This window comes from Nestor notabilis, unplaced genomic scaffold (genome assembly GCF_000696875.1).
Source record: "Nestor notabilis isolate BGI_N333 unplaced genomic scaffold, ASM69687v1 scaffold19108, whole genome shotgun sequence".
NCBI classification, from domain to species: domain Eukaryota; kingdom Metazoa; phylum Chordata; class Aves; order Psittaciformes; family Psittacidae; genus Nestor; species Nestor notabilis.
The window spans coordinates 1-21959 of NW_009941679.1; the positions used below are offsets into that span (position 1 = coordinate 1).

Sequence of the window (21959 nt, forward strand, 5' to 3'; positions counted from 1 at the left end):
ACTTTCGGGCGCTGCGGTATCGTCGAGCCCTCTCGTCGGTCGCCTTTTAATCCGATCTGCCTTGTCTCATGGGAAGCCAGCTCCGTATCCGGCACTGGAGTGCTCGTACTCCTTTATTTACCCTTTTAAATGAGAAATGCGCCGTAGCCCCCACCTGCCCTTGTGTCTGTCCGACGGGTACCACACTAGAAGTGATTGCTTAGCGTTTCTTGCGGGGGACAATCAAGCCTTTTATCTATAGTAGCAAATCCAGTCGCTGCTAAAACATGGTCAGTATTGGAATTGCTGTTTGTGCAGATTCTGGCTTTTATGGAAACACCTGTTTGCTAGGAGGACTGAAACGCTGCAGCACCTCTCACTACCTTCTCATTATCAGTCTGGTCAAGTGAGTCTGTCTCACTCAGCTCAGCTTGCTCCTTCAAGTAATTACCCTGCAGAAAGTTTCCCAGGTGATGGCACCCGTTTGGCACAGGGTAGTACTTTAGTGTGAGGCATTCCTCTGCTGTGAGAATAGGCCATATCTGACAACGTTGGAGTACCTGTGGCCAACGTTGAAGTCTTCTAATAGTTTGTATCGTTCAGTACCTGTAATACCTCACAGTTTTATTTCAGAAACATAAGCTTCTTGGTACCTCCTTTGCAGGTGTCTCAAAGGACTTTGCTTTGCTGAGGGGCATTTTGGTCACCATGTGAAGGCATTCACAAGCCATCGAGAAGCCTTTTCCACATAAGTGCTTTGTAACCTGGGCTCCATAAATTTGGGTATGTAGGAGAATCTGTAAATGGTGGTGAACTGTTTGTCTTGGCTATGATTTTTTATTTATTTATTTATTTTTAAAGAAGGATTTTATGTATTCTTGTCTTTATTTGAGGACAAACTGAAATTGGTGCTTTCTGCTTGAAGGTACACAGATTTTGTAATTGCTCTCCTGGCTTCTGTGTGTGTTTTGTCACTCATCAGGCAATACATACACTTTTTTATAAGTCTCTCCTTATCTCTCTTTTGTCCATTCTTTTTTCCATTTTCAGTTCTTCATTTGAGCAAAACATTTCAGGTGTTTTTAAAACCGTTCCTGCCTGTTTAAGTTTTGTGACCTTTACAATGGCAATTCCAGGCAATGAAATCAGCAGTGGCTAACAAGTGGTGACAGTTAACAACTAACTGTGGTGATTATCAAGTTAGTAATGAATCTTTCTTTAAAAACATACTTTTATGATGATGTATGTAGCTCTAAAATACTGCCCTGTGCCTAGATTAATTTATTTGTAACAGTTGAATCCTATTAATTTAGAAAGTTGCCTACTCTGGGCAGAATTGTCCTGACTACAATTAAATTGGGAATTTAACTGCCAGTTAACATAAACTTCTGATTACTGATTTGGCTAGTGAGGTACAAAGACGACCAACAGTATAACACTTGGGGAAAACTCCCTTCCCAAGAAGACCCCCTTCCCCAGGCTCAACTTCACTGCAGAAACCTCCCCTCCTCTGGTTTCCTCATCTCCTATGCCCTGGTTGTCCTCTAGGTTACACTCTGTCCCATGGTGTCTGCCATGGGTGAGGCAGCAGGGGTTTAGGACGTTGGGGTTGGTCCATAGAGGGTTGCTCCTTCTCTCTCATTTCTTCTGTTCCCATGTGAGCCTCTCCACAGGCCACAGGCCTCTCAAAGGTGTCCCTGTCCCAGTGTAGGCACCAGACAGGCTGCAGCCACTTCAGGGGTGTCCCTGTGAAGATCTTCCTTCAAAGAGTGATTCCTAGTTGTTCCTTTCCCCGTGCCTCCTCCCATGTCTTTTTTAGCGCACTTCACATGCCTCCTCCTGTGCTTCCCGTTGCACTTTCTGCCACCAGTTGCTCCTCCCTTCCTTAAACAAGCTGGAGCAGAGGCACGGTGGGCTCATCTGATGATCTGGAGTTCTGGCAAGCAGTGGGTTTGGTCCATTGTGGACCCAGCTGGAACTGGCCATGACCAGCACAGGGCAGTTTATGCGCTCCCCCATGCAGCCCCCAAAACCTGCGCTTTATTCCTGCTACACGAGTGTGCCAGTTGGGTGGTGTGGGAGAAAGGTCCTGTAGTTACCCAATTATAGGAACTCCAGTCTCCTTCCCTAAACACAGAAATAAACCCAGACTTCTCTGCTCTAGCTTGCTGAATAGCAGTGTTGTGTTATGTCACTAGGTTGGTAACACTTTTACAGTTGTGTTTGTTATTGATTTGTCTGTCTGAGTAGTTGTGTCTGTTCCCATACAGCTGCTGATACCTGGTTTCAAAAGTGGCCAGTATCTGTAACAATCACATTCGTATATTCATATATTCATAATCTTTCCCATCCCCTAAAACTTTATCAAAGAGTTGGCTTTCCTCTGTTTTTCAGATCTGAGGTGCTATCTCTGCTGACACAAAGGTGGCACATCACACTGCCAGGGAAGAATCAGAGCTCTGCTCCACCAGTGTGAGTAGTCTTGTTCTTCTTGGAGATCATTTCACTTCCTTGTTGTTCCCTGTTGGTTTCAGTCATTCAGTAATTTTGGTATCTCATCCCTTTATCTTTTGGTCTGAATTGCTGCCACCTTGAGTTCCGTGTGGGATTTGTGTGTTAGAAGAGATGAGGTTGGAACTACATGCTCTTAAGGTCCTTTCCAACCCTAACCATTCTATGGTTCTATAACAGAGAATGAAGAGATGAGACTTCAGGTTTGGGGGAATCGAGCAATCCTCTTTCAATCCTTACAAGATGGAATCTTGATGGAAAAAGGAATAATCAAGATTAGTCATTTAATAGAAGACTTGGGAACAAAAAGTGTCTTAGGCACTAAATTGCTATCGACAGCAGAGCCTGTGTGTGTGGAGGCAGCTGTGGTGGGAGTTGATGGTGGTGGTAAATGGTCGGTATAGTATTGACTCCTGCGCTTCTGTAGGGTGCATGCTGTCTGGGGTGGGTATTAAGTCCCCTCAACATCTCCCTTCTCTCCTCCCGAGTACATATTGTTTCTAGCTGTACAAAATCTTGATGTTTAAAATGCAGAAAGTTATGTGGTTTTCCTGAACTCTTGCAGGGGGCAGAGTCCTTGGAGTGAAGAGACTATGTATTGATATTGCTTTTAAGCAGACAAGAAATAAGCCATTCTTCTTGCTCCTCAGGGCTTTCTATCCTACACTGTGCCTTAAACATGGAAACTGTAGAAATGAATAGTGTATCCTTGAAACGTCCTCACTCTGAGGATGGTGTGGCTAATGCAGATGAAATTAAAAGACAGAAGATCTCAGAGAAGCCTAAGACAGGGAACGACTCTGGGCAGAGCATTGAGACTGTAACAGAACAACCTGACAAATCTCTGCTTGAGGACACGAAAAATGAAATAATCCCCAATGAGGAAAGTGAGGAGCAGGAAGAGGAGGAACTAGAGGACAGTGACGAAGATGGAGATCCAGAGAGCTTTGCAGACATGATGAAGCATGGACTGACAGAAAGTGATGTTGGCATAACTAAATTTGTTAGCTCTCATAAAGGGTTTTCTGGAATCTTGAAAGAGAGGTAATTCTTTGTGTTGTTATGTATGTTAATACCTCGTGTTAAGCACCTGTTGTTCTCAGTTTTCTGACTCACAGAATACAACTGGATTATGTGAAGCCACTTGAGAGGTTCATTGCTTTCTTTTCCTAGTGCTGTGACTTGAGAGAAAGGTTTAATTTGGGATTTTACTAGATTGGTTTTATTAAATAACATGTTTGAATAAAACAAAATGCAAATACAAAAACTCACTGAAGTGAGAATCATTGTTGCCCTGACTTAGCAAAGCAGTTAAGGATGCTTTGTTTACACAAATGGAAGTCCTCGTTTTTAAATACTGGCTTCATATTTAGATCATTTTACATAATAAAGTGATGTGCACATATTTAGTATATATTTAATCTTTATGTGCAGCATTAAGCAGCTGGCATAATCCTTCACTGGGGAGCACAGTCTGTGCTGAACTTCCTTCTGGGAAATCTGCCAGTTTTGAACCAAGGTGGCCAAAGGTAGCCAAGTGTTAGAAATGTTTGTGGCCTCGCAGTTTTTCTTTGATCCTAGTTTATAACACCTATCATTAATTTAGTCGTGGTGTTTTTATGGTACCAGTCACTAGCATGTTTAGACAGCTACAGGTAATAGGAGAGAGGACATGTAACACTCCTCAGGAAGGAATTCTACCAATACAATGCATTGCAGAGATGTATGGCAAACAGGGGCTTGTGGGAACACTGTCGTAACACTCGCATGGTGAAGTTTTTATTCATCTTTCAACATCCGTAGACTAAGAATTTTTTTCTTTTCCTTTACAAGCACATGCTAGTTAGAAATCATGTAGCAGTTCCAACCTAGACTGTGCTCTATTAAAGTCAGGATGTTTTTATTATTTGACTTAGTGACTTGATTGAGAATATCCCAAATTCTTTATTCCTGGCATAGAGTATGCAGAGTAACTATTCATTTCAAAGATGTTCTCTATAACTGAATGTATGTAACAGAGCTGAATTTGTCTTGCTTTTGTTAAGAGTTGCTAACATAGTTTATTCTGCAGGTTATTCCAAGTGACAGAGTTAATGCATTTGTGTTCACATTGTAGCAATGCAGTAGAGTCTTAATTGTCAGTAATGACTGGGATTGAGGATATACATTACTGATCTCTGCCAGCTACTGAGAAAATGACTCTGAATAACTACACCAGGTGGTTTGGTTATCTGCAAAGAAGTCTGCTGTGTTTAAATAGGCCAGACTTCCTTCTGTGTTCTCATGGTGTCCTTCTGAGGGATGGGAATAGGTACAGCTTTCTCATGGTTGAAGTTTCTTTTAGGTGAATTGAATTATGTGAATTCAGAATTGTTGAGTGAATTCTGCTAGCAAACAGCTGCTTGGGAAATGATTTTGTGTGATGTGGGATGTTTTATTTTATTTTATTACACATTTAATACTTATTTCTTCCTGTCAGATACTCGGACTTTGTTGTCCATGAAATAGGCAAAGATGGACGTGTGAGCCATTTAGATGACTTTACTGTTCCAGTGGATGATGAGGTAAAGTTTGAGGTTAACATTTGGTCAAGCAAAACCATTAAAAGGTTGACGGTTGTTCCATGAGGGTTATTGGATGTTTCTTTTTTCCTCCTCCGAATATGTATTAGGACCCATCAGAAGAAACATTTACAGTTTTGTCAGATGAAGACAAGCAGCGTTTAGAGGAGCTCCAGCTTTTTAAGAATAAGGAAACCAGTGTTGCCATAGAGGTAAAATTAATAAATGATATGAAACTGGGGGGAAGGACGAAGGATGAGAGGGGGAGTGAGTGGAAGGTACATGCTTCTTGGTGCATGTAAGGTGTTAGAGCAGTTTGAACATGATGCAGCAGGTAATACCAAAATGTTTCCAGTTTAGGGTTTAATTCTGTAAAGCTTTACTCAAAATTTATTCAAAATGAATACTTAAATTCATGCATATGAGTTGTCATTTTGATTTCAGTGGGACTGTACATATGAACACAAATACACATCTTATTTCTTGTGGTGTTAAAATTTTCTTGCAGTATTTTGGTTTTCTGTCTAGTATTGTTTTATGGAATAATATTGCAAGAAGGATTAAATAAAACATCCATCTTGATGAAAGACTAGACTATTTTCAAGGTCAGCATTTAGTGATCTAATAGAAAAGGAGATAAATATACTCTTCAGTAGCAAGAAAAACAAGAAGGTACAAACTGAAATTAAGACTTGGCATTTTCAAAGATCCAAATATTCTATATATTTGAAGAATAACTGTTGAGTTAAATATGGGATGCGGATTACTAGGATTAAATTTGGTAATCTCAAATAAGCATTCACACATTATGTAATCTTACCTTTTTTCCCCCCTTTAATGCTTATAGAAAAACTTCATTTTGCCAGGGATTTCATTAGAAGAGAGCAATTTATTAAGCACAGCAGAGGGGAATAAATCTTGAGAGTTTTCTTCTGTGAATGTCGAGAGAGGGATTTGTAGCAGAGTTATTTGTTACTTTTCAAACTAATTCTAATAAGCAGGCCAGACTTTAAAAGTACACCCAGTCACCACTTTGGTGTGATTTGGTGGGTTTTCTTTAAGCATGCAAAATTCAACTCTGAGAGAATCCCTCCACTTCTGCATTACTTTATTTGGTTTCTGCATGCGTGTGTATTAACACAGGTAATGGAAGACACCAAAGAAAAAAGAACAGTTATCCATCAGGCTGTGAAGTCCTTGTTTCCTGGACTGGAGACTAAAACAGAAGATCGAGATGGAAAAAAATACATTATTGCTTATCACGCTGCTGGGAAAAAAGCACTGGCAAGTGAGTTTGAGTGTCACAGTAGCTGGATAAAGTAAATGCTAAAATTATCTGCAAAATAAGAGTCATTAGTAAGTACTTCCTTCAAGCGGAGGGTACCTCCTAATGCAGTCTGGCTTTGCCTTTTCCTCTTTGCAGCAGATGCAGTGCATCTGTAATGACTAGGAACACAAGGAGGGTCTCAAATACAAATTTCTACTTCTTTTTCTTTCCAGATGATTCATCAAACATAATCATGTTAGAAGTGAGAGGATCTTTTGCTATTTCAGTGGGAATAATCAAAGTAGGGGCTTTTTAGGGTATTGTTTGTATTTAGCTTTCATGAACTTACCTGGATGTGTAAAAGTGAAGTGTGGAAGCAAGAGGTTGTAGTTGAAATGCGTATGTGACACTGACAGGCAGTGTAATCTGGACTGTCTTGAAAATCCCTGACAAAATTCTTAATGACTTGAATAGAGACAAGCACCTATTTTTTATCTCAGGGTTGTAGTATAAACGTAATATAATTACCATGATTTTTAAGGCTACTTCTGCTTGCAAGGCTAATTATATTTGCAGAAAATGTCTTTATTCATTATAAATCATAGTTACTATTGGAACAATGAAAGTAATGAAGGATTTTAAAAATTAAATGTTATCCACCTTCATCTTATGAAATACTGTTCTGGTTACTGGGGATAAATTCATGCGTTCTATATCTTATAAAGTTATTACAAATTTATTGTTGCTGTAAGTTGAGAGGATTGTTTATATGTAGAATATTACACATTTAACTAAAGATATTAAAGTTTGGTTTGGTTTAAAGTGATAGCATTCCTATGTCGTATCGACCTCCCATAAGTGAAAGTATGTAAACCTAGCCCTTTCATTTTAAAGATGGAGGAGATGGAGAACAGATAAGGAGATAATTTAAAATTGGAAATAACACCATCTCCATATTCAGTTTAGCTGGGTTTTTTTAAGGCTCATTCTAGACAAATATGGGAATGTTGTACTTTTATTGATAAAATTATAATGTGTTTATGTATCTTGTTTAACCTCATTTAGAAAACTTGTATGTTTGCATGTTTTATGCATGGAGTATGTAACTTACCAGCACAAAATCCTCCTCAGCCAGTTCTGTTCTCTGTTGGTCTGTAACGGTTTTACCTCCGCCTTTTCCTTCTGCTCCTTCTATTCTTTAATCATCGTTACAGTCAAGTGGTTTGTTATTAAGCTGACCAGTCTGATCTAAGAGATACTGTATATAAGAGAATTTAATTATTTGAAATGTGCTCAAAAGAATTTAGTGACATGTCTCTAGTATTAAAACATTATCTGGAGCACCATCTTGTGATGCAGAGAAGCATCATCTGTTTCAACTTGGATTCCTAAGTTGTGATGCTACAAATACCTGTGCATGGAGATGTGTGCAGTTTCAGTGAGTGTGTGTAAATGCTTGTGAATGTAGTTTTAAGAGTGCAAGTTTTTTTAGTCAGGATTAGATTTATCTTTTGTGTTTATAGAGCCACTAGCACATCTTAGTCCTGAGTGGGTTCCCCAGGCAAGAAGCATTTCAGAAGTGTAGAGTATTCAAATATTAGCTGAGACACCTGATTATTTTTGTTGATAATGTAAAAGGTTACCAGACATACTTCCCTAAAAATTAAAATTAGAAGCTATTTTGTGTATATATAGTAAGTTTACACCCAAAATACTTAAAATACTGTCTCACTAAATTGTCAGTAAGCTGCTGTTCCATTGTTGTCCACAAATGAAGTTTGTTGCATCTCCGACTGAAGCTTTCCATATGTTCACTGTTTGCCTCTGCACGATTCCATTGCATAACTGTCTAAATTGCTGTCATCCACCACCTAACTGTTGGATGCTCCCTAAAGCATAAACAAACCCATAACCATAAACCTGCATGTTCACCTCTAAAACCCCTTCGACAGTCTAAAAATTAAATGCTACTCTTTTGTGCTCTTTACGCTATGCATTGGGACAGAGGTCAGAACTGCAACAGGTAAGAGATGTTGACATTTCATGCTAACAAAATGAAATGCCAACCATGCCGACCTCCTAAATAGCGACAGCACTGGCCAAACTAGTTACAATTAATTCTTCAAAAAAACCCTACACTTAAGTAATACTTAAAATTCCCTGAAACAGCCAAGAACTGGGCTTGTGCTACATTTCTTTTCTAGTGCAGTATAGGCAGCAGTCACTTGGTGCAGATAAAGTCTGTCAGTAGCAAGTGATGTGAACGATCAGTTTTGACAATACTGTTTGACATCTACAGTGTATTTCCCCTTGATTTCATTAAGCCAAGCCTTTGCCCTTCAGCGTTGTATTTCAGACGACACTGTCTGTGTTTATACAACTTTGAAAGTATGTATGATACCTCCTGATATTAAAATAGACCTTCCAGCCCTCGAGTTGCATCAGAAGGAAAGGGCTTGGAAATGCAATTTTGCTACCAAAACTGTACCATGACTCTGAAGCATAGCAATAAGGGCTGCAAACTGTTCCCCTGGTCCACCTACCCAGTTTACTCACCTACCCAGAATACTTTGAAGCACTGGGTGAGGAATGGTTAACTATGGGGACTGGAGCTGCAGCATGGCTGGCAGTGTGGTGGATGGGCATATGGCTGTGATGCCTGGAGCGTGAAGAGCCCTCTGGTACATGGAGTATCTACAGAGTCCTTTTAGTTTATCTCAGGTTAGGGCTCACTGTTTGAAGGGTGTTGAAATGACCATGTGCAAGATGAATTAGTTAAATCTGAAGAACAATTCCAGCTGGAGAAGCTTGTGAATCACGCTGTCTTCCTCTCTTCCCTTCTAATTACTGAGTTCTTCATGGAGGATGTTGCTCTTCAAGCTGAATGCAGTGTTTCATTGACTGTGGTTAAGAGCAGTGGTGGCTCAGAAGGGAGACCAGCAGGAACATGAGGTCTCTTGGCAAGCTTTGGGCCATGGTGCTCAGTTTCGGTCCTAGGAAACTCTGTATGTGGGGGTTTTGCTTAGAAACTGATGGTATAAGGCAAGTGTTGCAATAATTTTTAAGTGATTAAAAATTATGCACATAGTATGTTATACTGTAGCATCCAAAACTGTTTTTGCAGAAGTATGTGTATGGATGGCAGCTTCTCAAAAAAAGCAAAAGGAATTACCTTTTACCAGAAAGTTTCCTGAAAATTAAACATTCACTGTTTGTGTGGGGTATCTGGGCTTTATTAAACTAACTGAACAAAAAGAGTGAAATTTCCCAAGAGCTTCCTTCCTGCACTAGGTTTGTATACTAGAATAGGACTGGCTTTTTAAGAGAGCTTTTCCTGTTGCAAAAGAGTTTGAACCCTTTTTGTACAAACCCAGGAATGTCTGGTTGGTGGCTACCAAGAGATAAGGGACTTCTCATTTAAAACAAATCCTTAGTTTTGTTCCTGTAAAACAAAGAATTGATAAACAAAGGCACCTCAAAATTGGTTGCTAAACCTGTGTAGAATCAGTCCTCCTTCCCAGTAATGCCATCAAAGTGGATGATTGTAAAAAGGATGCTGGGGAGGGACTCTTCATTAGGGACTGTAGTGGTAGGACAAGGGGTAATGGCTTTAAACTTAAACAGGGGAAGTTTAGATTAGATCTAAGGAAGAAGTTCTTCACAGTGAGGGTGGTGAGGCACTGGAATAGGTTGCCCAAGGAAGTTGTGAATGCTCCAACCCTGGAGGTGTTCAAGGCCAGATTGGACAGAGCCTTGGGTGACATAGTTTAGTGTGTGGTGTCCCTGCTCATGGCAGGGGGGTTGGAACTAAGTGATCTTAAGGTCCTTTCCAACCCAAACTATTCTATGATTCTATGATTCTGTGTGCAACAGAAGCTTGTAAAATACATCCACAGTTTTCTTCCCTCTCCAGGAAACGCCAAATAATTGTACACAATTGCACATCAGTTGTTAGTCTGCAGGAGTTGAAGTTATCTCATCCTCTGCCCTTCTCTAAACATAGCACAGTATCTAGCTTGAATTATTTGTTGATATTTCTATTGTGCTAGATTTTTCTATCCCATAGTACTTAGAAATAAAGTAGTTTTTTTGTGAGTATACTTTTTTTAGGCTTTTGTAGAGATACGACCCGTGCTTTTGCATGATACACAGAAAAAATCCTACAGAAATGAAGATTTGTGTTAAACTGTAAAAAATAACTGCAGTCTTCCCACAAACAGGGCTCTGATGGTCCTCATCTAGTACTTGTAGAAGGCACTAGACAGAATGTGGAGTGGCTTTTACTGCTGAAAGTCAGTGTAATGATAATGTTTTGGGGAAATACAATCAGGCAGTATGGCAGTTAAATGACTGGGGTGTATCTATAGATAGTTTCATGACAAAGGAACTGTCATAATTTTAATCAAGATTTTCTAGGTGGCAGAATTGAATAAAGAGAAGTTTACAGCCCTGTGGAAGGGGCAGCTTTTGCTGTCAACAGTTAACTTGGTTTTGTCTCAAAGCAGATGGAAATTAGCAGAAATTGACTCTTGCACATTTGTTTTAAATGTAGCTGCAATGGCAAATATATTGATTAAATTAAAAAATGCCACTTTACAAATTTTAACCTTTTTTTTTTAAAGATCCAAGAAAACACTCTTGGCCAAAATCTAGGGGAAGCTACTGCCACTTTGTCCTGTACAAGGAGAACAAGGATACCATGGATGCCATTAATGTCTTATCCAAATTTTTAAGGTAAGGCTATTATTTCTGCCAGCCTGGCTAGCATGTAGTGTTCCCTCTGTACATGTTTCATTTTACTGTAAATGTAGTGCTTCAGGATTACAGAAGAGCAACGCAGGGATGACTGTTGCCTAGTTTGTACCCAGTGTTTTAAAAAAAAATATAATACTAAATTTGAAACTTGCACATTTTGGAAAGAGGTGAGAATGGAACAAAAGAATCCACAAAAATGTAAAAGACTGTCCTCTACTACTTCACTGGGAAAAGGTCCACAACTGAAATTGGCTGATCTAAGAAAGGCTTGGCAGCTCAAAGCCTCGATGTGCATATCCTGAATTAAAAGTTATTTTTTTCCCCAGTGTGTGAATATATGCAAGTATGTTATGAACTTGTCAGATATTGTTGTGATAATATGCTGATCAGTTCCTAAGCAGTTACACTTCGTAAACTGTTGTTCCATGTATTAATTTCTCCATGGCAACACAGCCTTAGTTCCTTTCGTCCCATCAACTGCAGCAACAAGAAGATTTGCCAAAGGCGTGACAAGAACACAGCAAATTGCAGAGGAAGGATTATTTTAAAATTGGGTCAATTCAGTGATCTACTCACAGGGAAACTTCCCCACTTCTCCCCTCCTTTTCCCTTCCCCCTCCCTGTCCAAAAATAAACGTTTGTAATCTAGACTCAACCAGTATACTACTATTTGTATTTGAGAACAGAATGCTAAGAGCATACATAGTTGGGTGGAAAAATCTATGTAATGGCAATCCTGCTACCCCCTGGTGCCCGTACGTGGAATAACTGGGAATATTCCTGTGTAACACGGGCTGTAAACTGCAAAGTGGAGAGGCAAGGAAATTTTCCTCTTACAGAAAGAAATGCATCGTTTTAAATAAACTTCTCATGTTCTCCCATAATGTGCATGCATGGTATTCAAACAGACCTGTTATTTGAAGTTTAAGGACGAAATGGACATAGATGGGGTTTTAAGTGAAATTAATGGTGGCTCTGCATTTGTGCAGTGAGAGAATGTATAGAAAGAAGTACTTGAGAGCTCATATTCTGAAAGCACAGTTGTGGTAAAAGTTAATCTGTCTGTGTGTAATGAAATCAGAGAAGTTTCCCTGGGTTTTGTCTACTTAGAGATGAGATGAGAAAATGTCACACATGTCAAACTGTAGGCTAGATCTGGGGAATATATGTATAATTTCTATTTTTAATATAGAAGATTAATAATTATAGGTAATTACACTGAAAATTATGTTTGATCTCTGACTATTTTAATATATGTAATACCTGTTACTGTTGCTTTTCAGAGTGAAGCCAAACATATTTTCTTACATGGGAACCAAGGATAAAAGGGCTATAACAGTTCAAGAGATCGCTGTTCTCAGGTAAGTCAAAGTATGCTGGAGTATTTGCACTCCTACCAAGATAGCCTGAGTATCTCACTAAACACCTTGGACACCCAGTCTGCAGTCTCAGTGGCACAAATGGAGATTCAGGTCTCGATTTTGTAAAGCACATGTATTAATAAAGATGCTCTAATCCTTTTCACTCAGTGGTGATTGCTAGTATTTTCAGCCACTGGTGCTCTGAGTCATAGGCTGGACACATGTATTTGGCTGAAGCAGTAGGCGAAGCTGCCTATGTGCTCTTACGCTACATGGCTCCCATGCAACAGCAGAAAAACAGGATGACATGGTGAAAATTATGTCCCATTTCCTTCCTCACTTCTTTTTCCCCCTTCATCCAGCTGGAGTCCCATTTTCTTTCTCACTGAACTCTCTGAACAACTAACCACTGCCTTGGCTCATCTCTGAGTAGCCAGAAGGGGCAAAATATGATGAGGAATTTTTCCTGCCTTAACCTGCTCCCATAAGTCACTTACGAAGAGAAAATAGAGTTTATTTTGTCATTTTCCAAGATAATTATATGGTTTCTGGGCACTTGAAATCAGTGTTACATCCATAACTGAGAATGATGAGTGCCTCACAGTGATACATTACAATGTCTGTTTAGCTAGCTGGAATATTCTGCCTGGACTACTATTTACAATTCTTTGAAACCCATGTTCTTCAAGTGAGGAATTCCAAGGTTTGAGCATCAGAAATCTGATCAAATTCTTGTTAAAAGGAGGGCATTCACCACTTAATTGTTCATATTTTTCCTCCCAGTGGTTTGCATGTGTGTATGTTTGCACTTATAACAGGAGTTACTAATTTGTGAATTGTGAGAAGCCCCAGATCCCTGTTGCTGCAAGGCAGGTTTGCAAAGTGATGACAAGTAACCAGACTTGTGGTGTAGCCATCTCAGGTGCTGTTCTGTTTACTTGTAACATGATCACATTTAATGTTGTGTCCCAGAGCTTCAGCGTGTTGTTTGAGGAGGAGTGTACTGATTTGTCACGTCTGTTCAGTAGTGCCACCGTACCCAACTCTCCTGTGCAGCCTTGGAGAAGGATCGTGCAGGGGAGGAGACATTACCATTTGCCAGCCCACTCTGAACCCAGTTTGCTGGCCATGCTAGTTGATAAACTTGTTGATAAATTTTAGCAGAAGTGTCAAAGAGCAGCTCTGATGCAGAGAACAGGGAAACGCTTCCAAAAGTACTAGCAACAAAACCAGCATGTATCAGTGACAGATTGGATCTCATCTGCACTAAGCTTATACAGAGGCTACCTACTTAACTTTGTGTTTATGGCTGTGCTAACTAGAGTGTATTCATGGTGTAGTTACTCAAAGCAGAGTTCACTTGTGGGGTACCATATACATCAATATTGCAACATAGGGGTTTTTGCTGTAACATAGACATGGAAAGACAGTACTAACAGTCTCTGCTGTGGTATGCATGTTCACTTGTATGAGTAGCCTTAAGAATTATCTGTTCTTTTCTTTTAAATATTTCATTAAAATACTTTGAAAAGGCAACAACAGACAATTGGGGAAGCTGGACTTACTGCTTTTTGTCTTGGAATGCCAGCATTTCTGTATTTATTTAATTATCTGCCTTGCTAAGCATAAGTTGGTCACTGTTGTCTGCTTCTTTTTAGAATCACTGCACAACGACTTGCTCATTTGAATAAATGTTTGATGAACTTCAAATTAGGAAACTTCAGTTACAAGAACCATCCACTGAAATTAGGAGAACTGCAAGGGAACCATTTCACTGTTGTTCTCAGGTAATATGTTAGTATGGATTTACACAGCTCTGGTAGGTTTGGGGTTTTTTTTTCCCTTTAAGTAGTTAAGAGATACCAGTGCATCTTGTGTTAAAAAAAGAAAAAGAGTCCTATTGGTCTGATGAATTCGGTACATGCTATATAATGTGGAGGTTGAGCTTTATGGGGATTGTGGGGATCACAAAATAGTGTAAGCCCTTAATTATCTGTCTCTAACTTTTTTTAATGCTAGAAACATAACAGGAACTGATGACCAGATAGAGCAAGCAATGCACTCTCTCAGGGAAATTGGATTCATTAATTACTATGGAATGCAAAGATTTGGAACAACAGCTGTTCCTACATATCAGATTGGCAGGTATGTGTTGTTTTCATCCCTCCCCACCACCCTTTTTGTTTGTTAGTTCGTTTTGAATTTTATTTTTATCCCTATATGACTTCTAATGTATTTTGGGGAACGTTTCTTGAGCATCTTGCATGTGCCAGTTTTAAGTTTAGATTCAAGAAAGAACTTGCTTCCGCAGGTGTCTGGCATAACACCACTACTTGTAATACTGCATAAATCTAGCCACTGATACTTCTTTTTTTGAGTAAGTTGGATAAATCTTAAAATTTATTAGTTCTTAATACACTTTCCTGTTTGAATCTTAGAGCTATTCTACAGAACAATTGGAATGAAGTAATGGATTTGATACTAAAACCAAGACCAGGAGGTAAGGACTGAAAAATAACACATAAGGTGTTTCTTCCTCTCCTCCTCCAAGAACTGCATGTTCAGGAAAAACACACTTAGATTTTGAGTCTTTTAATGGAAAAAGACGTTAGTGAGGACAGCTCTGCCTGTGCTAAACTTCAGCCAGTTTAGCAACGGAGAAGCAATCTTTGACTCCATCTCTCTTCCCTTTCCTTGTGCAGTTTCTTGCAGTGGGGATGAAAAGGGACCTGAATACATAAATTCTGCTCAGACTCCACGTGAAGCCTTCCAACCTCAACTGTTCTGTGATTTTGTTTATGTAATTACTGTGACTGAAACTTTCAGTTTTCAGCTGTTTTAACAAAAGGTCAGATGGATGCTTTTTTCCTGTGTAGTTAAAATAATTTCATGTACTTCTTCTAGCTGAAAAGGGATACTTGGTAAAATGCAGAGAAGAATGGGCAAAGACTAAAGATCCAGCAGCAGCCCTCAAGAAACTACCTGTAAAAAGGTGCGTGGAAGGACAGCTTCTACGTGGACTCTTAAAGTATGGAATGAAGAACATAATCTCTGCATTTGGCATAGTGAGTGTAAAAGTGCTGTGGGGTATTTGCTTGAATAAACATTCTTTTGATGGTACCATGATGAACTTGAAATAGACTCATAGATGCCTGATGGGTAGAAGATTAAGTGTAAAATCTTTGTTTATCCTTGTTTTTTTGCTTGAGGTATTGCCGCATGGTAACTGACAACATCTGTAATTAATGCGTGCATAATGAACTTTCCAGTTTATACAACAATCTCTCTGGTATGTTGGAAGCAATACAGTTAGACTGAGCATATAACTGTGTATAACACAGATCTGAGAATTGTGCAGAAGTTCAGTATCTCAGTTGCTTTAAAAGTATAAATTAAACTGATAAGTGTGCTAATGATTGAGCTTGACATAGACGTGGCGGGTTCACTGTCATTTTCAAGTACTGTAATCAAGATCAAGTCTTTGGAGAAAATACCTCATCAGCAGCAAACTACTGGGCACATTAGGAGCCAAGGAATAATTTCTTGTTTATGAGGAAGGTAATTAGAATAACACTGTGCTTTCACATCTGCAAAATCTACTTCAGATTTCGGGAGGCTGAGTATGCATTCAGTGCTTTATTATAGCCTAATAGCCTCATGTATTTGAGCTGCTGAATAAGAAAAAAGATTAAAAAGCTTTATTTATTTAAGCACAGAGGGGTTTTGTGTCAATTTCAAACATGTAGAAGCATTATTTCTTCACATACCCTTTTTCCAAATAATGAACACAAGTCACATCGTATACCAGGAATTGTGTAAGTCTCGTTGCTGGAGAAGGTAACATTTCACATACATGCCTTTTTTGTTATGATTGAAAGAAAAAAGCTAAAACTAAATATTTCTAATGTTTCACTTTTTTATTTTCTTTACCCCTAGATACCAAGAAATAATCGCTTAATGTATATTCATAGCTACCAGAGTTATGTGTGGAATAATATGGTGAGCAAGAGAATAGAAGAATATGGGCTTAGAGCCGTACCAGGAGATCTCACGCTTAAAGGAGGTAATATCAGACAAATAAAAACCCAGTGATGCTGTGTAGTTCAAATTCCTAGGAATACAAGGTGTTCCTAGGAGTATCTATGCAGGTGGTACTGCTTACATACTTTCTTTTCCCCCTCACCCATTTTGCTTCAGTGATTTCTGAATCCATTGGGCAGGTTTAGTTGAATTTTGCAAGGAATTGGAAGTTAGGTAGTAAATTCTGTGAGCTGTTGGTTTGCTTGTTTTTCCAGGTAGCTGAATAGGGAAGAGAGACTATGAAGGACTGATTGTTCCCAAGAATGAACTCAAACCTAGTTGAGCTATGGAGAACTATGGAAGGATTTTACGAATGTTTTAACCACAGGAGGTTTTATTTGCGTTAGTATCTTGTAAGGCAGAGGCTCCACTCAGTTAAAACTTTCCTCACTTGGATTTGCTGTGGTATTCCCTGGGGTAAGAATATCCACAGTATTTCTCCTTCATGTATGCCTGATGCCTAGTAAGGGGACTGTTCATCTAGCAGTCCTTACTTCATTCAGCTTTAAAAGTCACTGGAAACCAGGCTGTGATTCTGCTGATAACTGTGACAGCCTTGAAGACTGTTATTCTTTTCTTGGAAATGTTGTCTGTTAACTGGAGATAAAACACAGTAGTTACCCCTCTCAAAGTGGGCTTCTTTCAATCAAATGGTTCATTTTAAATTTAGCCAATGTTACTTGTCACAGGCCATCCATACTGGTAACTTCATTTTTCTGTCCTGATTGTAGCCACAGCTGTTCATATTGAAGAAGGAGAGGTTGATAACTACACTATCCACGATGTAGTGATGCCATTGCCTGGATTTGATGTTATTTATCCAAAGCATAAAAGTAAGTCTGACTGTTAACTTTTGTACTTAGAAAATGTAAGTCTGCTTTAAGATTAAAAAGATCTTCCTTTAAAGGAAGATCAGACCTATGCAACCTTGGTGACCATTAAAATAATACACTATTTCAGGTCTCTGATACAATTACTGTCACCCTCTCCCATTGTGATACTAATAGTTTGCTATTGTTCATGTAACATAAATCTGTTTCATTCTTTTTATCAAGTAGCTTTCCCAAAGAATTTTTTTTACTGAGGGAAAATTATTTATCTCAGCAGAAGGGGGAAAAAATGGTGAAATGTTAATTACAAAGTGTATGCATTTAATTTTTAAATTAGAAAACAAACAACTGCTAGGATTTGTAATCCAAGCAAATGCCTAAAGTTAGGAAGAAGAACCAGATCTGTTTAATTAAATATTAACCAATGTGAATGTTTTAAAAATAAAAAAGAGCATATCTTAATCTCCTGTATATACAGCGTATTGTACCTAAATAGATTTTGATTAATAGGTTGAGTGACCTGTAATTAATCTGCATGGAACATGATGTTATTTTGAAGGGATAGAGTTGTAGAATTATTTTGGTTGAAAAGGACCTCTAGAGGCCCTCTGGTCCAACCTTTAGGTCAAAGCAAGGTCAGTGCTTGTGTTCAGGCCAGCTTGCTCAGGGTTTTGTCTGAAACTTTCAAGAACAAACACTCTCCAAGTTCTCTAAGTCTTCTCTTCTGTATGCTAAAGAAGGTCAGTTCTCAGGCTCTCCTCACAGGACATGGGCTAAATCCCTTGCCATTGGGGTGCTCCTCCATTGGACTCATTCAAGTTTATCAGCATCTACTTTGTCCTGGACACACCTTTCTAAGTGCAGTCTCATGAGTGCCCAGTAAAGGGCAGTACTTGTTTTTCTTGGTGTAGTTACTGGCAAAGCTCCTGTTGCTACTGGCTTTTGTTGCTCCAGGGCGCTCTGTCGAGGAGTCTCAGGTGAGAGTCAGCAGAGCTGGTCACTTGCCTGGTCCTCTGCAAGGAGTTAATTGCACTCAGGTACAGGGCTTTGTCCTTGCTGAATTTCATGAGGCCTTGAGTGTATCAACTGCTCCAGCTTCATCTTATCCACAAACTTGTTGAGGTGAATTCCAGCTCCTTCTCCATGTATGCTGATAAAAGTATTTAACAGGACACATACCAGTTCCTTGAGGAACTCTGCTTGTAATGATCTTCTATGTAGTGCCTAAACCAGTAGTGACTATCCTTTGAGACAATGAGCCAGGCAGTTCTTTACTTGTCTAGCAGTCCACCCACTGTAATGTTCTAACCTTGGATACAAGGATGCTGTCATCCTTTTATCTAGTTCCTGTGGGAACATGTTGACAGTCTTACTAAAGGCGAAGTAGGCAACAGCAATGCAATGGCTCTCACCTCATCTACAGCTGTAATAGTTTCCTTATAGAAAGCAGTCAGATTGGTGGGGCGTTTTGTTTTTCTTTTTCCCTCTTTGGTAAAACCATGCTCACTATTCTCATTGTGTGCCCAGAAACATGTTCTAAGAGGATTAGCTCCATTATTTTTCCCAGGGACTAAAGTGAGTCTGTCAAGTACGTAATTCCCTAGATCAACCTTCTTGCTCTTTCTGAAGACAGGAGCAACACTTGGTTTTCTGCAGTCACCTGGGACCTCCCCAGATCTCTATGATCTTTCAGAGATGACAGAGTAAAGCTTTACCATAACACAAGCCAGCTCACTCAACCTGTATCTTCTACTGCTGCTAATCCCTCTCTTTCCTGAACTTTGCCTCCTGGAACAGAGGCCTGGGAGACCTTGCTGGTCAAGACTGAGGCAGAGGAGGTGCTGAGGCCATTGGCCTTACAGCTGTCACTAAGCCAGCTGCCCCACTGAGCAGCAGGCCAACTTTTCCCTTGTTGTATTCTTTCATTCCTGATGCTGCAGTTTGACTCTTGATGTCTGTTGCTGATTTCAACTCCAGCTGATCTTTGATTTTCCTAACATCATCCCTACGTGTCTAGACAATGTGTATTCCTTCTTTGCAGCTGGCCCCAGCTTTCACCTACTGTATGTGTCCTTAAATAGGAACTTTGTCATGAGTTCCCTGCTTAGCTGAAACAGTCTACCAATACTAGGCTTGTTTTCCTCAGTATTGGACTGAACTGCTCTTGAGACTTGGTTGTCCTTAAATGACCGGTCAAGTTTCTGGAGACTTTGCCTGTCAGAGCTAAGTCCCAGAGCCACAATCCCATTTATCACCCATTTCTGAAACACTTGGAAGATAAAGCTGCGTTTGTGAGGAGGTGTGGCTCGGAATGACACTGAAAAGGTTGGAAAGAAAAGCTGCGATTTTTTACATTCAATACCTTTATACTGGGGATTTGCCCACAGGAAGCCTAATGCTTTCCTGTTTAGAATTCCCGACTCTGTGAAGTAATGCTGGCAGCTGCACTGCAAATCAAAGGCACCAGACAGCATTTTAGCTGCAGTATTCTTGTATTTCCATTGCCTTCCCTGTCTTCCCCAGGTGTGCATGCACACATCCTTACTGGAGGATACCAGACTGTACAACACTTACTCCTCCCGTTGGCAGTATAGTTAAAGGTCCCTGATGGCTAATTGGGGGCTGACTTAATTTATCTGACTCTGCTGCTTTTTTTCAAAGATAGAGTAAGAGGCAGTCTGGCCGGTATTGTTCTTAATTTGTATACCTGGGCTTAGTCATGTGAAGATAATTGGAAAGCATGTGGGATGTCCACAGAATGTCAATAAAATACTTTGTAAATTTTGTTTTCAGCTGAAATTTTGATGTGCAAAGATTCTTTCTTGGTTACTGCCTCTACTAATCAGGGTGTAGAAGCAACTGAGATTTGCAATAAGTAATTTTAAACTGTGCAACATTTATCCCATATATGCTAAAAACTACTACATGTAAAGGAAGCAATGATCCATGAAAACGGGCTGTTTTGATCAGCAGCACTAAGCTCTCTCCTATTAAATATTTTCCTCTCTTGCAGTTGGTGAGGCCTACAAGGAAATGCTAGTAGCTGACAATCTTGATATCAACAACATGAGGCATAAGATCAGAGATTATTCCCTTTCTGGAGCATACAGAAAGATTATCATTCGACCTCAGAATGTCAACTGGTGAGTAGGAGGATAAAGGAAATTACATTTGAATTGACAGCACAGACCTAAATGATTCTATATGTGGGATAACTTAAGCGCAAGAACCATTAGGCTGACCCACGGGATGTCTGTGTAGAGTGAAGCACAGGTAGGGAGGAATCTGTGCATTTCCCTTGTTTTTTATGCAGTTAAAGTTGAACCATAGCCTTAACTTCTTCTTTGGTTCTCTGGTTCTGTGGTGTTTGAGCGTCATCTGTCTAGTAGTTACACTCCTTGCAAGAGCTTGCCTGAACGCTTCATAGATAGTTATTTGTGTTGAAACCATGACAGATAATACTCAGAATGCATATTTTTTTTGGAGTCTTGCTATGAGAAAGTTGGTGTCCAATTACCTGTCAATTAAACCTACTAATCACTGTTGTGGAGATCCAACCTAGTTGTCATACAGCAATCGAATAAATACCTTTTAAACCGGTGACAGCAGAAACGTGCAGAAGGATGATCACTGATGCACAGGGAGACAAAAACTACAAATGTTTATGCTTGATTTTAATCCTGTCAGCCCCTGAAGGAAAGCGGATGGGTTATGCAAAGAAACTGCTCACTAATTTATTAATTTATTTTATAATCCTCATCAGAGGTGAGGCTTCTACATAAAGGTTTCCCAGTTACTGCAGCATTATACATACATACATATATATATATATGTCACCGTACCCTATTAGAAAATCAGTTCCATTTCAGCTGTAACTGCCAGATTGGAATAGTAATAAAGAATACTGTTATAGTAATTTTTAACTTATATAAAGTAATAAAATATATACATTTTATTCTAAGTAATTAAACATAGTAATTACAAAATTTTATTTCTATTATAAAGGGAGGTCGTTGCCTATGATGACCCCAGAATCCCATTATTTACCACGGATTTGGATAAGCTGGAAGGAAAACCATTACCAGTTCTTCCTACAGGTAAGCTGATTTCTCTGCTGATGTTTGCAAAATAGAAGTTGGATCTGGCTGTTGCTTTGAACTGCTACATGTTGAAAGTTCTTTTAAGGAACTAACTAGACTGGTAAGCACGATGGTATTAAAGATACCCAAAGGCGGTTGTCTTAAATAAGGACCCTTATTTCTCAGGAGTGCAAGCAATTCTTCCAGTGGTCTGTATTGACTGTTACATTTTCTGATGGGCAACTGTAAAATTGAGTAAAAGCTTAGTGGGAAATGTTTGTGAAATGCATGAAGGTGGAATTAAGGCACAAATTGTCTATATGCTAGAGCATGCATTATTTGTGCTGAACACAAAAGACTGAGTCAAATACGCAACAGAATTCAGTGGGAGGTTTTTTTTATATATATAACCCTGGTCACAAAGTCTTTTGACACTGCTCTTCAGAAAAAGCGGAGAGGCCAGGGATTCAGTCTGGAAAGAACAAAGATTTATTTTCCTTTTAAAAGACAAGAATCCCCAAAACTCTACTTCCTGC

General features: G+C 39.3%; 1 protein-coding gene across 1 annotated transcript in view; it reads left to right on the forward strand.

Annotated features, from left to right (window-relative positions):
* The first annotated feature begins 3169 nt into the window (after positions 1 to 3169).
* Positions 3170 to 21959, forward strand: part of PUS7 (pseudouridylate synthase 7 (putative)) — a 19254-nt gene continuing 464 nt past the window's right edge. The window contains exons 1-14 of the mRNA XM_010021017.1: positions 3170 to 3534; positions 4970 to 5054; positions 5162 to 5263; positions 6195 to 6339; positions 10941 to 11052; positions 12357 to 12434; positions 14093 to 14221; positions 14454 to 14579; positions 14873 to 14934; positions 15339 to 15499; positions 16371 to 16497; positions 17246 to 17347; positions 20358 to 20487; positions 21350 to 21441. Of these exons, the coding sequence (XP_010019319.1) occupies positions 3170 to 3534; positions 4970 to 5054; positions 5162 to 5263; positions 6195 to 6339; positions 10941 to 11052; positions 12357 to 12434; positions 14093 to 14221; positions 14454 to 14579; positions 14873 to 14934; positions 15339 to 15499; positions 16371 to 16497; positions 17246 to 17347; positions 20358 to 20487; positions 21350 to 21441 (1816 nt within the window). The remainder of the gene's footprint in view (positions 3535 to 4969; positions 5055 to 5161; positions 5264 to 6194; positions 6340 to 10940; positions 11053 to 12356; positions 12435 to 14092; positions 14222 to 14453; positions 14580 to 14872; positions 14935 to 15338; positions 15500 to 16370; positions 16498 to 17245; positions 17348 to 20357; positions 20488 to 21349; positions 21442 to 21959) is intronic.